The sequence below is a fragment of the Dermochelys coriacea genome, chromosome 1, assembly GCF_009764565.3.
Source record: "Dermochelys coriacea isolate rDerCor1 chromosome 1, rDerCor1.pri.v4, whole genome shotgun sequence".
Lineage (NCBI taxonomy): Eukaryota > Metazoa > Chordata > Testudines > Dermochelyidae > Dermochelys > Dermochelys coriacea.
In genome coordinates, this window is record NC_050068.2 from 327,037,454 (window position 1) to 327,052,816 (window position 15,363).

At 46.6% G+C, this 15,363-nt stretch overlaps 1 protein-coding gene across 5 annotated transcripts in view; it reads right to left on the bottom strand.

Annotated features, from left to right (window-relative positions):
• PUS7 (pseudouridine synthase 7) overlaps positions 1-5,935 on the bottom strand; it is a 43,707-nt gene extending 37,772 nt beyond the window's left edge. The window contains exons 1-3 of one of the 5 annotated variants that reach the window (XM_038381204.2): positions 5,221-5,546; positions 3,164-3,356; positions 599-680 (exon numbers count right to left, since the gene is read on the bottom strand). Coding sequence is in view for 2 of the 5 variants with exons in the window: in XM_038381198.2 (XP_038237126.1) it covers positions 599-680; positions 5,221-5,293 (155 nt within the window). In the remaining 3 variants the exon portion in view is untranslated. Of the gene's footprint in view, positions 1-598; positions 681-3,163; positions 3,357-5,220; positions 5,666-5,775 lie in introns of those variants that run through there. The other 4 variants (XM_038381214.2, XM_043497219.1, XM_038381198.2 and 1 more) reach the window with 4 other exon arrangements.
• Positions 5,936-15,363: the final 9,428 nt, after the last annotated feature.

Here is a 15,363-nt window from a genome sequence, read left to right on the forward strand (position 1 = left end):
AGAGTGAAAGGATCAGGGAAGACACACCGTACCGCACCAAGGGGAGAATAAGTGATTTATGTTTGTCTTTATGAAAGACAGGGGAAGGAAAAAAGAAGGTCACATTTTTAGGTAGCATCAGTTTTTCAAAGTTTTCCCGGAATGGGTACTCCTGGAATCTCTCCCAGCTGGCACTGAAGAAGAATCATGCAACACCTCCAGCAAATCTGGCCTCTTCCCTTGCCAGCTCTCCTTATTTTCAACTGCTTTGGTAGTGTCAGTGCTCAACTATCATACAGCTGGCCACATGGGCTTTCCTGCTGTCCGTATCTCACTACAGCTAAATCTGCCTACTTTGTATTACTCCCCCTTCCAAAAAGAATTCATCCTGTGTGCATCAATAATTCAGACACAATGGTTCAATGCGTTCCCCCGCACAGCCCATTCTGTATATTATTTCATTTCTTCTGTTCCCAGAAAGCGCTCCTATTCTTCTTTCTAAACTCACAAAGTTCTGATCAATGAGTCATCAGGGATGAGGTAAAGGAAACCCTGAGTGGGGAGGGCCAAGCAGGGAGTGAATGAAATAAATCCTGAAGAGAGGGCTGTATCTACTCACTCTTGTGGAACTGACCGCTTGATTCTCTTCACTGACTGCTTCAGTGTCCACTTGTGGGCCAGCAGGAACAGAACTTTGGGGGCTGGAGAAGAAAGGGATAACTGTTTGAAATTATAATTAAAAAAATATTATAACACCTAGGATGATAAATAGGTCAAAGGTTCTCCATAGGTCCCAAGATCTACATGATTGCCCCAAAGTACCTGGGACACCCCAAGATCTGGAATATTGTGCTCCTTACTCATTCCATCAGAATGGGATTATAGGGAGAAATCACATACCTCCACTGATTCTATAAAAACTCCACAAGCTGAAATACACAGATATTCCTGGCCCTTCTGTGCAATTTTCCCCATGGAAGCAATGAGTTGACCCTGAACTTGTGTCTCAATGTTTATGATGCCTATAAAAGCTCTTTCCACACTCCTCAGTGAAAATTATCACCATAAATAGAACACAAATAGAGGTAAATAAGGCACTTTACAAAGGACTTCCTAGTTCTGTGCATCATATTATAGAAAGGATACTGTGTAACTGGATAACAGTTAAGATTAAAAAAGAGCACTCATGTGTAAATACACAAAGAAACTGAAAAAAATAGTTTTGTATTACTAATAATATTTTAAAAAAAAAACACACTTTTAACTGGAACGTCTACAGAAGCTGGATGCCATGAAACTGTAAGAGAACAGCCACCGAAACTAAGAAACAGCCAGACTGAAGAAGTTAAGAAAGGCACAGAAAACAGAAAAGACCCACCACGCAGAATAAATACTAGCTAGTTAGGTGGACAAACCAATGTGGACCTTTATTGACCTCAGTGCTAGCCTATAATAAATTAACTTGCTCAAGTACTGCAGAATCTGCAGCAGGTAACCAAATGCAAGGCTAACTAAGGGTTTTTGATTGATTGTAAAAAGAAAAGGAGTACTTGTGGCACCTTAGAGACTAACAAATTTATTAGAGCATAAGCTTTCGTGAGCTACAGCTCACTTCATCGGATGCATTTGAAGTGAGCTGTAGCTCACGAAAGCTTATGCTCTAATAAATTTGTTAGTCTCTAAGGTGCCACAAGTACTCCTTTTCTTTTTGCGAATACAGACTAACATGGCTGCTACTCTGAAACCTGTGATTGATTGTAGTTATTATTTCTTTTAAGGGATTTGTATGTGAGTTTAGTGCTTGTGAAAGGTGCCAGATTAATAGCCCTGGAGATCAAAATCCCCATAACCGTACACACAACAGATACGATACCTGCTTCCCTATATCACCCCAACAAGATACACACAGATTTTTGGAGAGAGAAAAAAAAATCATTTGTTGCCAGCAAATAGTTCAGTCAGGGCACAAACCAATCTTCTAGAAACTTCCTCAATCATTAGATAACACTCCAACTTGAAAATTTTAAAAATCTATAATTTAAGGAAGACTAACATTACAGGTTAGATACATCTCCTCACCTACTGAATTGTCAGCTGTCCTGAAACTGACCAGAACTAGCCAAGCATAATATAAGTACTCTAAGAAATGTAGACATACAATTATTATGAAAAATAATCACTTTTCCAGCCACTACTTGTTTCTCCCTAATTAATTTTAAATTTTTCTTTAGCTCCAAATGTAAATGTTGCTCTAAAAATAAACAACCAAAAGGATTGTATTAAGTTACAAATAAATCAGAGAGAAAGCTGCTTCACAAACATTTAAAATAATGAACTAAAATGAAGAACTAATGAATAAAACAAAGAATGAAGAAACAACAAAAGTGAAACAAGAAAGGGATTGTTTATTATTATAAAACTATAAATAATAATAAATAATACCAAAGGAGTAAGACCACTAAAGGAAAGAATGGAAGAAAGCAAGCAAAATAGAATTACCAAACCTTGTATTTCTTCATACCTTTCAATGGATAACATCAGCTTCAATCTGGCCCAAAATTTAAACTTTATAAAAAGCTTTTATAAAATCATAACCAACAGAAGTGATTCTACCTTTTAAAAATTCTCATTAAAACTATTTTTAAATAAAGTTTTCTGTAAGATTGAAATGCTAATATCTGGACTACAAACACAAATTACATCCATTTAATAAACTGGTTTCTAAATTGATGTAGTTAAATTGGTGCAAACTCCTTGTGTAGGTACTTTTAAATAGGTTTAAGAAAGACTGATATTGATTTAGCTTTAGTTGATTGCCACAGAAAAGCTGCTCCCTTTCCCCCTTCATCCCAAACCCCCCAACTACCAAGCATTTACACAGCAGGGCTTTTGCAGGTATCCGTAAGAGAGAAGAGCATCTTTTAACTCATACTCCCCCCCTCCTGGCCGGGGCGGGGGGGGGGTTCATCATTTACAATGCACTGAAACCTTGCTGGGCTACAATCCATTGGGAAGCCTGCCAATGGAAGTCGACCTATTAGTCTGTTAAGTGTCTGTTAGTTGTTTCTAATCCCACCCCGCAGTAACTTTATCATAGATTCCATAGTCTAAGAACAGGGGACAAACAAACAACAATTGGAAAATGCTGTCCATCATATGAGAAAATATTTGAAAAATTAATTACTTGAGGGACTAGATGGCTCAAAAGTGATTAAGAGAGAGACAGTCTTTCACTTGTACAGGTCACTGTGAGAAAAGGTTGTTACTATTTGACAGCTGTTTGATTGTCTTAGTCCAGGTACCAATGGATTGGTGTCCACATCACAGAGCCTGCACCCTTGTTGGCAATTTCAGTAGAGGCCAAGGTTTTATGGAGACTGAATTTTAAAGAGAGAAAATGAAGAATGTTAACATTCATATGTAAAGCACAGAGCAGGCTCTCCGTCAAATGAAGCAGGAAATTAGATGAGACAGTAAATGGTATCATGGTACAATGATACAGGAGAGTCTAGGAAGCAGATGCCTCAGTCAACTGCAGGAAACAGTGTGGAATGCATATAATTTAAATATTATATTTAGTAGGGATGGCCCAAATATTGCCCAACTAAGGGGAACCTGGCAAGTTGCCAGGTGCACAATTGCTACTCCTATATTTTCAGGCCCGCCGATGAGAGGAGCAAAGGGGGCAACTGCCCAAGGGCCCAGGCGACTTAAAAGAGCCACTGCCGGCAGCACAGCGGGGCTAAGGCAGGCTTCCTGATTGCCCACACACTATGCTGCTCCTGGAAGCAGCCGTGGTCCCTGCGGACCTTGGGGTGGGGGTCTCTGGGCACTGTCCCCGCCCTGAAGCTCCCATTAGCTAGGAACTGCAGCCATTGGGAGCTGCGGTGGCAGCGCCTGCAGGTAGCAGCGAGCGGAGACCCCCTGGGCTCCCAGCCTAGGAGCCGCTGTGAGAGGGGTGTGTCAGTTGCTTTTGGCAGCCGCCTGAGGTAAGCACAGACCCCAACCCCCTCCTACACCCAAACTCCCTCCCAGAGCCCACACCCTGCACCCCAACCCCCTGCACCTGCCTGGTGAAAGTGAGTGAGGGTGGGGGGGAGTGAGCAACAGAGGCAGGGGGATGGAGTGAGCAGGGGGCAGGGCCTCAGAGAAGAGGCAGGACAGGGGGAGGGTCTCTGGGTTTGTGTGATTAGACAGTTGGCAACCCTACTGGGCAGGCATGTAGAAGCCCTAATCGCCAAAAGAGCATGCCTAGCATCTCGTTGGGCCCCAGCCAGCACAGGTGCAGCACCACCCAAATGGTCAGGCCAAGCACATCCACACAGGTGTGGCTTATGCATGTGTGGGGACCCACTGTTTGGAATTGCTGTTGGCAGGCTTGTATATTTTATAAAACAGAAGTGAGTTGAGTTGTGTTAATCTTTTCTACAGAGATGCAAGTTGCTAAAGATCCCCATATGCAATGCTCCATGCTCTGGAAACCACTTGGATCAAAAAGAGCCAGGATGATCATTGGAAGGGATCTGAGATGTGGAAGGGCAGCAGGCAGCTGATTACCAACAGACAGATTTCGGGGGGGAGAAATCAAGGAAGGGAGGAAAATAAGGTAAGAAGGGGTGATTCCAGAGGGGATCTAAATTGAGGCCGCTGAGCCCTAGCACGATATAGGCGATTTGCACTAGAGAAGAGGGGTTACAGCAAGGAGCCGAACCAGGGTGGAGGGAAGTTTGTTTGTTTGTTTTTTTCCAGAGGAAGGTACATTTTGGGGTAGCAGAGTTGTTTTTAACCTAGCCCCGGCCAGGGAGGAGCACAAGGCAGGATCCCTCTGCACTCTGCGGGCCATGTCTCCGCCCTGAAGGTAAGGGCAGCCATGGGGAGCAGCTTAGAATTCGGTGAGCCACGCTTTTTTCCACCCCTGCGCAAGCACGTGGCAGTGCCCCCCAATGCAGCTGGCGGGTGGGCGGACGGGGGGGGGGGGGAAGGAGGCATCCATGTGCCCGCCCAACCCCCATGAAGGAACCGGGCACAAACTCCTGCCCACGGCCGCACGAGAGGCGTCTGGGAGCCACCTAGAGCAAGACAGGAGGCTGCGCGCCCGCAGGAGCGGGGAGAGGCTCCTCCCGCTTAGGGCAAACAGCCCTGGGGGGAGAGCGTCGCCTTCCAGGCCGCGCCGGCTCCCCCGCGGGCGGCGGGGCCGGCAGCCCCGAGGCCGCGCCAGGCGGCGGTGGGGGGGACGCTTACCCGCAGTTTGCCGCCGCCGCCGGCAAGGGAGAGCGAGCGGCAGGAGGCGGCGGCCCAGAAGAGTCAACACCATGGAGCGGGAGCCGCGGGGCTGGCGCACGTGTCCGCCCTGGGCTCGGCCTCAGTCAGGGCGCCGCTGCCGCGGCTGGCCTGGACCGGAGCGCGCCTCTGTGGCTGCTGCTCCCGCCCGGAGCCGGGGGAGGGCGCAGGCAGGACGCGGCCCCCTTCTCGGTGTCCTCAGCCCAGGCCCGCTGCGGGCACCCGCCCTTTCCCCACCGCGCTCGGCCTCCTGCCCTTCGGCCGCCGCTGCTGCCACGAGCCGGCTGGGCCAGGGCAAACAAGGCGCGGCGTCGCCCCGGCTGCAGCCATTTCCAGGCAGCAGAGCAGAGCAGCTCCGGCCCGGAGGAAGGGTTTGGCCGCGCGGGTTTCCCCTGAGACACTCACGGTCTCTCCTCCTCTCCCCCCCCCCCCTCCAGCTTGTTTAAAAACGTCTCTCCCGCCTCCCCCCGCGCGTCAGCTCTGGGGCAAAGGCAAAGCATCCCCCGCCGCTCCCACCGGCGGTTTGCGTGTTACCCGTTCAGGCGGCGCGGGGAGCTGGGCGCATCCCGGCGGCCTTGTCCGAGCTGCCGCGTGTCTGCAAGACCCGTTCCCAGGGTTGACTCTTGCCAATCGGATTCAGTCAAAGCCTTTCCCTGCCTTGGCGCTTTGTGGGACTGGTTTAGCCCGCACGGTTTATCTGTAGCGCGGTGCGGGGAGGGGAGGTTGTTCAAAAGAGTGTCTCATGGGCATGAGCGAGAATTAGCAGGTGGACTTCGGACGATTTAACCCCATCGAGGAAGCAGCGTGCAAAACTAGGGGAGCAGGGTGCAGGGTGCTGGCTAAAGGGCTAGTCCAGTTCCCCATAAAGTCAGTGAGAAAAAACTCAGCCCACCTCAGGTGGGTGAGGTGAGATCTTTTATGGGACCAGCGTCTACGGGTGAGTAAGAGACACGCTTCCAAGCTTACTCATAGCTCTTCTTCAGGTCTGGGAAAGGTACTCGGTGTCACCGCTAAATACAAGGTGGAACAGATTGTTTGGCATAAGGAGTTAACACGTGTTTCAAGGGACCGTGTAAACTACTTATACTAAACGGTCTGTTCCACCTTGTATTTAGCAGTGACACGCTGAGTGCCTTTCCCAGACCTGAAGAAGAACTCTGTGTAAGCTTGAAAATGTATCTTTCTCACCAACAGACGTTGGTCCAATAAAAGATATCACCTCACGCGCTTTGGCCTGGTCTACACTACGAGTTTAGGTCGAATTTAGCAGCGTTATTTCAATTTAATCCTGCACCCGTCCACACGACTAAGCCCTTTTTTCCGACTTAAAGGACTCTTAAAATCGATTTCTTTACTCCACCCCAACAAGGGGATTAGCGCTGAAATTGGCCTTTCCGGGTCGAATTTGGGGTACTGTGGACGCAATTCAACGGTATTGGCCTCTGGGAGCTATCTCAGAGTGCTCAGTTGTGACCGCTCCGGACAGCATTCTCAACTCAGATGCACTGGCCAGGTAGACAGGAAAAGGCCCGTGAACTTTTGAATCTCATTTCCTGTTTGGCCAGCATAGCGAGCTCACCTGCACAGGTCACCATGCAGAGCTCATCATCACAGGAGACTATGCAGTCCCAGAATCGCCGAAGAGCTCCAGCAAGGACCGAACGGGAGGTACGGGCTCTGATCGCTGTATGGGGAGACAAATCCATGCTGGCAGTACTCCATTCGAAAAGACAAAATGCCAAAATATTTGAAAAAATCTCCAGTGGCATGAAGGACAGAGGCTATAACAGGGACCCGCAGCAGTGCCGCGTGAAAATTAAGGAGCTCAGGCAAGCCTACCAAAAAACCAGAGAGGCAAATGGCTGCTCCGGTTCAGAGCCCCAGACATGCCGCTTCTATGATGATCTGCAGGCCATTCTAGGGTGTGCAGCCACCACTACCCCAACCCTGTGCTTTGACTCCGTCCAAGGAGAGGAAGGAAACACAGAAGCGGGATTTGGGGGCAAGGAAGATGAGGAGGAGGTTGTAAATAGCTCACAGCAAGGAAGCGGAGAAAACAGTTTCCCCAACAGCTAGGATCTGTTTATCACCCTGGACCTGGACCCAGTACCCCCCGAACCCACCCAAGGCGGGCTCCCGGACCCTGAAGGCGGAGAAGACCTCGGGGGAGTGTACCTTTTGTAAATATTATACATGATTTAAAAGCAAGCATGTTTAATGATTAATTTGCCCTGGCATTCGCTGCCAGTACAGCTACTGGAAAAGTCTGTTAACGTGTCTGGGGATGGAGTGGAAATCCTCCAGGGACATCTCCATAAAGCTCTCCTGGTTGTACTCCTAAAGCCTTTACAAAAGGTTTCTGGGGAGGGCAGCCTTATTCCATCCTCCATGGTAGGACACTTTACCACACCAGGGCAGTAGCACGTAGTCGGGAATCATTGCAGAACAAAGCATTGCAGCGTATAGTCCTGGTGTTTGCTGGCATTCAAACAACATCCATTCTTTATCTCTCTGTGTTACCCTCAGGAGGGTGATATCATTCATGGTCACCTGGTTGAAATAGGGTGGTTTTAGTAAGCAGCTATTCAGAGGTGCCCATTCCTGGTGGGCTGTTTGCCTGTGGTTGAACAGAAATCTTCCCCGCTGTTAGCCACGGTGGGGGGAGGGGTGAAGCCATTATCCCAGAGAATTGGGGGTGGGGGAGGGAGGGAGGGTTAATTGGGTTTCTGCTGCACGTGAACCCGGAAACCGCAGCCCCTCCTTTTAAATTGCCAACCCATTTTTAATGGCCAACCCAACGGCTACTTCGTATGGGAAATGAGGGCACTGCTGTTTGAAACCATTCCCACATGTTATGAAGGTTAAAGAAGCCAAAAGACTGTAGCTTACCATGGCTGCCTGCAAGCCGAATTCTGCTGCCCAGCCCTGCGTGAGTAATCTCTCACACCAAACCGGCATACCCTCAATAAGAGGCAAAATGCGACCTTGTAGTGAAAGCACATGTGCTATGTAATGTTAACAGCAAGGTTTACCGTGAAAGAGTGTACCCATTGTCCTATGAAATGTGTCTTTTTAACTACCACTCTCCCCTTTTTTTTTTCCTCCACCAGCTGCATATGGAGCTCTCCTTCCCAGAGGCTAGAGAAGATTAGAAGGCAAAAAAAAATGCACTCGTGATGAAATGTTCTCTGATCTCATGCTGTCCTCCCACACTGACAGAGCACAGCAAAATACATGGACGCAGACAATCTCAGAGTGCAGGAAAACACAATATGACCGCGAGGTGACGTGGCGGGCTGAAGATGGTAGGTGGTGCCAGCTTGCTGAAAGAAGGCAGGAATCAATGCTCAGGCTGCTGGAGGATCAAACTCATATATGCTCCAGCGTATGGTTGAGCTTCAGGAAAGGCAGCAGGAGCACAGACCGCCACTGCAGCCCCTGTGTAACCAACTGCCCTCCTCCAAGTTCCATAGTCTCCTCACCCAGACCCCCAAGAACGCAGTGGGGGGGCCTTATGGCCACCCAGCCACTCCATCCCAGAGGATTGCCCAAGCAACAGAAGGCGGTCATTCAATAAATTTTAAAGTTTTAAATTGCTGTGTGGCCTTGTCCTTCCCTCCTCCACCACCCCACCCGGTATTTTCTTGCTCCACCATCCCTCGTGCCAGTGCAATACACTGCATGATCCAACTCCTTGCTAAAGCTTTCTCAGTATAACCAGTCAAGAAAATAATAATAATAATAATAATTAATAAAGTAGAGCTTTCCAGAACCCAGAAGAAATAATGTCCAGACTCCACTAGGTAGCCCTATATAGACAGACAGCAGGCATATCTAATTTAACTTGTTCAGTACAGAGATACTATGGTGAGGGCCATAATAGAAATATATGAGAAATGGATGGTCAGTCAGTCATGGGTGGACATGCATCAGTTACACTATCTACAGTGGCCCTCTGGGAACCATATCAGATGTATCTAACATTTACTGGAAGGGAAATAAACCATGTTTAAATTAGAAAGATTTGAATACCATTTCAAAAACTGCATCATGTGGATGCAAACTATGCTACTTACTTTTAAATTGTGTTAACTGAGAGTGTGGGCAGGACTAAATACATCCTCTTTTCTGGCCTCGGTAAATGTCATCTTGCCCCCGCCCCCACCTTGTTCAAATACTGCTACTAAGATCGTCTTCATGGCTTGTCAAGCCAACTACATTACTTCTCTCTTTGTCTTTCTCCACTTCTTCCCCTTTTCACTGCATCAGACACAAACTACTGTATTTGTCTTCACTTTTAAGGCCCTTCACAGCATACCTTCACCCTATCATCTTTTATTTGTTATCAAGCCATTGATCTCTGTCTGCGCTTTGCCCGTGATGCCAGCCTTCTATTCTGTATAGGTTCTTATGTATGTTCATCACAATAGTATCCAAGTACTTTCCAGTAGTGCATTAAGCAACATGACTGATATCTGACACGTTTGTTCTCTCATCTTCTCCCCATGCACAGAAGTGCATGCAGTGGAATTTTTTGTTATAATTTTTTAAAATTTGTATATATTTATTTGTTTCATAATATTTATACAGATGGTCTTTTATGTATGTTAGAAAAAGCAAGGTCAAAGACATATGCCTTGTACTTAGAGCAGAAAGTAGTGAGGTTTGTTATGGTCCTTAGTTCCTGATGGAATTGAGTCTGCAATTTTGGGCCATCCCCCTGAAAAAGCTCTGCCTCCTGCACAAACAAGCTTTACCCTTGTTGTAGAAAGGTTCATGGTGCCAGAGGAGTAGAGTTGTCAATCACAGTCTTCACCCTAGAGCTTTGGCTGATATGTTAGAGACCCTGAGCCTCTAGGCCATTGAATGCATTGAAGATAAGGACTGAGACCTTGAACTTCATTTGGTATTCCATGGGAAGCCAGCGTAGGGAGCAGAGGACAACTTTGATGTGTTTGCACTGGCGGATTAACACATGGGCCCTGGGCCAATTTGGGAGCCCCCACAGGAGCACTGGAACTTAGGTAGAAGTGAGGGACCAATGGTGCCGAAACTGTGGCCCTGCCCCCTATTTCTCCTCTTCCCCCCAGGGCCCAGCTCCACTGGCCAAGGCAGGCAGTGGTAAGAGCTGCCCCGAGAGTCTAGTCCGCAGTGGAAAGGAGTACTTGTGGCACCTTAGAGACTAACAAATTTATTTGAGCATAAGCTTTCGTGAGCTATAACTCACTTCATCGGATGCATTTGGTGGAAAATACAGAGGGGAGATTGATATACACACACAGAGAACATGAAACAATGGGTTTTATCATACACACTGTAAGGAGAGTGATCACTTAAAATAAGCCATCACCAGCAGCGGGGATGGGGGGAAGGAGGAAAACCTTTCATGGTGACAAGCAAGGTAGGCTATTTCCAGCAGTTAACAAGAACATCTGAAGAACAGTGGGGGGTGGGGTGGGGGGGAGAAATACCATGGGGAAATAGTTTTACTTTGTGTAATGACTCATCCATTCCCAGTCTCTATTCAAGCCTAAGTTAATTGTATCCAGTTTGCAAATTAATTCCAATTCATCAGTCTCTTGTTGGAGTCTGTTTTTGAAGTTTTTTTGTTGAAGGATAGCCACCCTCAGGTCTGTAATCGAGTGACCGGAGAGATTGAAGTGTTCTCCAACTGGTTTTTGAATGTTATAATTCTTGACATCTCATTTGTTTCCATTTATTCTTTTACATAGAGACTGTCCAGTTTGACCAATGTACATGGCAGAGGGGCATTGCTGGCACATAATGGCATATATCACATTGGTAGATGCCCAGGTGAACAAGCCTCTGATAGTGTGGCTGATGTGATTAGGCCCTATGATGGTGTCCCCTGAATAGATATGTGGACAGAGTTGGCAACGGGCTTTGTTGCAAGGATAGGTTCCTGGGTTAGTGGTTCTGTTGTGTGGTGTGTGGTTGCTGGTGAGTATTTGCTTCAGATTGGGGGGCTGTCTGTAAGCAAGGCTGTCTCCCAAGATCTGTGAGAGTGATGGGTCGTCCTTCAGGATAGGTTTTAGATCCTTGATGATGCATTGGAGAAGTTTCAGTTGGGGGCTGAAGGTGATGGCTAGTGGCGGTCACTCGATTACAGACCTGAGGGTGGCTATCCTTCAACAAAAAAAACTTCAAAACAGACTCCAATGAGAGACTGCTGAATTGGAATTAATTTGCAAACTGGATACAATTAACTTAGGCTTGAATAGAGACTGGGAATGGATGAGTCATTACACAAAGTAAAACTATGTCCCCATGTTATTTCTCCCCCCCACCCCACCCCCCACTGTTCCTCAGATATTCTTGTTAACTGCTGGAAATAGCCTACCTTCCTTGTCACCATGAAAGGTTTTCCTCCTTTCCCCCCTGCTGCTGGTGATGGCTTATCTTAAGTGATCACTCTCCTTACAGTGTGTATGATAAAACCCATTGTTTCATGTTCTCTGTGTGTGTGTATATCAATCTCCCCTCTGTATTTTCCACCACATGCAGCCGATGAAGTGAGCTGTAGCTCACGATAGCTTATGCTCAAATAATTTTTTAGTCTCAAAAAAATTTGTTAGTCTCTAAGGTGCCACAAGTACTCCTTTTCTTTTTGCAAATACAGATTAACACAGCTGCTACTCTGAAACTAGTCCACAGTGGGAAGCTCTGGATCCTCCACCTGCCTTGGATGGGGGCCAGGGTGCCTGAGAGCAGTCCCATGCCCATGTCCATATCCCCACCCCACAAGGTGCACTGCCCAGGGCAAGTGGAGGGTCTGGGGCTCCCTACAGTGGTCTGGGCTCCCTGGGTGGCTCTTACCACTTCCCAGCTCTGGCTTCTGGCCTGGCCAAGGGGCAGGGTCTTGGGGGGGAAGAGGAGGGGCTGGGTGGTGACGGGGGGCTAAGGCCCACCTCAGCCTCCCACCGGGAAAAGGCTGGTGGCAACACTAGCAGGGGCTGGGCCTTGTGGCAGGGGAGCTGATCACTTTATCAGCTCCGTTGCTGCGAAGCACAGCCCCTGCCACCACCACTCTGCACCCGCCCAAGGCTACTACACCCATGTTAAAAAGTCGGGGAGCGTGGTCCTGGACTGCTCAGTTCTGGTGCTCCTGGGCCTCCAGGCTGTGGGGGACCCCACATGTTCTTTGTGCCAAGGGCCCCAATAAATCTTAATCTGCCTCTGTGTGTTTGTAGTGGCCAACGTTGCTGAAGAGACACGCTGCAGTGTTCTGCACCAGTTGGAGTTTCCTAAGCAACTGTAGGCATATTACTTTGCTGTAGTCCAGCCAAAGGTGACAAAAGGCTTGAATGAGGCCAGGTCATTGTTTGCCATGGTGGGATGGAGTCTCCTAGACAACCAGAGATGGTACAAAGTGTTACTAACAGATGCTGCTTTCTGAGAGTTTAGCATCAGTGAGGAATGAAGGAACGCTCCTAAGCTACTGACTGACCTGACCAATTGAGGGTATGTATCTTCAGCCAAAGGCCCCAAATGAGATGTGCCTGCTAACTCCTCAAACTATTTTCATCTCCCCACTAATATAACCTGTTTTCCTTGGGCTCAGCTTCAATCAGCAGTTCTTCATCTATGAATTGCTCTCATCCAAGCACAGGGCCACCTTGGTGGTAATGGTACAGTTGTATGCAGTGAAGGGTAGGAAGAGCAGCGTGAGCTACATATTGCTGTCACCAGAATCCATGTTGTCTGGCCAGTTTTCACCTAGTGACTTCATGTAGATGTTGAATAGGAACAGAGAATTGATCCTTGCAGGACTCTACAAGGGATGGGTTTAGTGATGAAGGTGCAGTTTCCCATCACTGTTTGTTGGGTTCATCTCTCCAGGAAGAACTCAAACCATTTTAGTGTATGGCCCTGGCTACCTCTCTCAGGCAAGACCCCAGTATCTTACAATCAACAGTGTTGAATGCTGCAGAAAGGCCTTCTTTGGCCATCTGTCCAGTTTTCCTTCAACCACTTTCCTGCTTTCTCCTCTGCCACCCTGTATGCATGGAAGCAACTTCACATAAAAATCCACAAAGCTGCTACCTTGTTCTCCTTCAGATCCCTCCTTAAAATTCCTCTCTGTCATGATGCCTACAAAACTCTTGGCAATGGCTTGTGTTCTGTGACTTCTGCTTATTACACTAATCATAATTACAATAGAACCTTGATTTTATAGACACCAATCTTACCAATGAACAGTTACACAAACTATTTTTCCCAATGGAAAAGAAAAAAAGTTTGCATTGCCAAGTGATGTTGATGAAGACCAAGTTGACATCCCTTCACATTCCGCTGCCTTTAATGCATTGGAAATCACTTTGCAGACAAGAAGAAAGCAATGCAGTGCACCATACAGCAACTTAAGGACCTATTGTAAGTTTGAGATGTTACGTTTTCTGAACTTCTCAATTTTATTAACTCCCTGATCCCCAGTTAGTTCATAAAAGAAGGGTTCTGCTATATCTCACTGTTTACATGCTCCCCTGACTCTTGGTTATGATTACCTGTTGTCCATTACCATTTACTTAGGTGTAAGCCATCTGGAGCAGGAACTGTCCTTGTTATATGTGTGTACAGAGCCCAACACCTGATTGAGGGCTCTAGAGGCTACCACAATACAAATAACTAATAATGTCAGTTTTCTAATAAACTCAGGAAAGGGAGTTTAGAGCTCCCCTTCTATTATTAAAGTGTTTTCTGTAAAATGAGATCATAGAGGAATGATCTGGTGCATGCCAAGAATCAATAGGCCAGATCCTTGAGACTGGACTTTCCATACTTTGTGTAGCTAAGTGGTGGAGGATCCCTGATCCTGAGGTTTCTGGAAGGCTGGGCTGGTCCTGAGACTCAACTAGGAGCAGCTGCTCTAAGTTTAATTGGCTGCCAGAGGCTCCTAAGGAGCTGTTCTGGCAGCTAGGGAACACTGGGGCATAGGGATGCCATGACCATTCCTCTTTTCCCCTGACATGCCTCCTGCACCACAGAAAGGAAAGGGGCATATAGGAACCACTACACTGGTACCACACCATTCAGGTATTCCCCTTACACAAGGGAAATCTTCAATGTGCTGTTAAGGTAGCTTTACAGCTGCTTTGCACCACTGGAGTAGAACAGAGTAGCTGTAACAGGGCTGAGAATCTGGCTTAATGTGTATAGAACAGACTTAAGAAAATACACTCATGATGCAAAAGTGATCAGTGAGCTATATTATGAGAAAGTAATTGGTAATAATCTTTCTCCAATTCCAGCCATTTGTCATAATTTACTTTAGCAAAATAATTTTAAGAACTCTGCAGGAAAGATAAATGTAAAAAAACCCTAACTATATTACAGAACATGAATTGCTATCAATCTTCATAGACCTCCTGTCAGGTACCCAATATGAGACATAACGTGAAAGAAAGATCTCAATTGAGAATCACAAGAAAATTATCAGTCCATCACATTTAAAGTTCTGATGGATTAATTTCTATAATATAAATAACATTTTCTGTTAGATCAGTTCCATGTCTTGCTGCATCTGAAATCTGGGCTGTCCTTTTTAATGACAAAAAGCTTTTCGTCTTCTTAAAACAAGTGTCTCTTCAATTTTTATCTCTCTCTTTTCAAATTCCATGTCTCAGAGTTTTGATGTTTGTTTTCCTTTTTGCGTGTTACTATTTCTGCTGTCATAGTTATTTTTCTTGTATTCGTTAAGGCCCAATTCCAGGGATTGAGTACCCAGTCCAGGATAAGCATCTGGATGCAGGGCAACCCCATTGGGGACCAAGGGGAAAATGCTCTTTCCAAAGTCACGAAGCTTTTAATATTATTCAAACCCTGAATGTAGGACAACACAAAATGAGAATAAAAAACTTTCTTAATCATCTCAAATGATTTTTATTTTAATTTCAAATGAGGCTTTTAGTTACGTGGTGAATACAGATCCATTTATTCTAGTGGACAGAAACAAGAGGCTTCACTTCCAGGACTTTATTTCAGCAGATGAGAGTGGGCAGAAAGTGGACCACGAGAGGATTCCTCAGTCTGGTTTCTCTCAGTTCCATTGAGGGAGTAGGTTTGAGTAAATGAGCTACTGGAGGC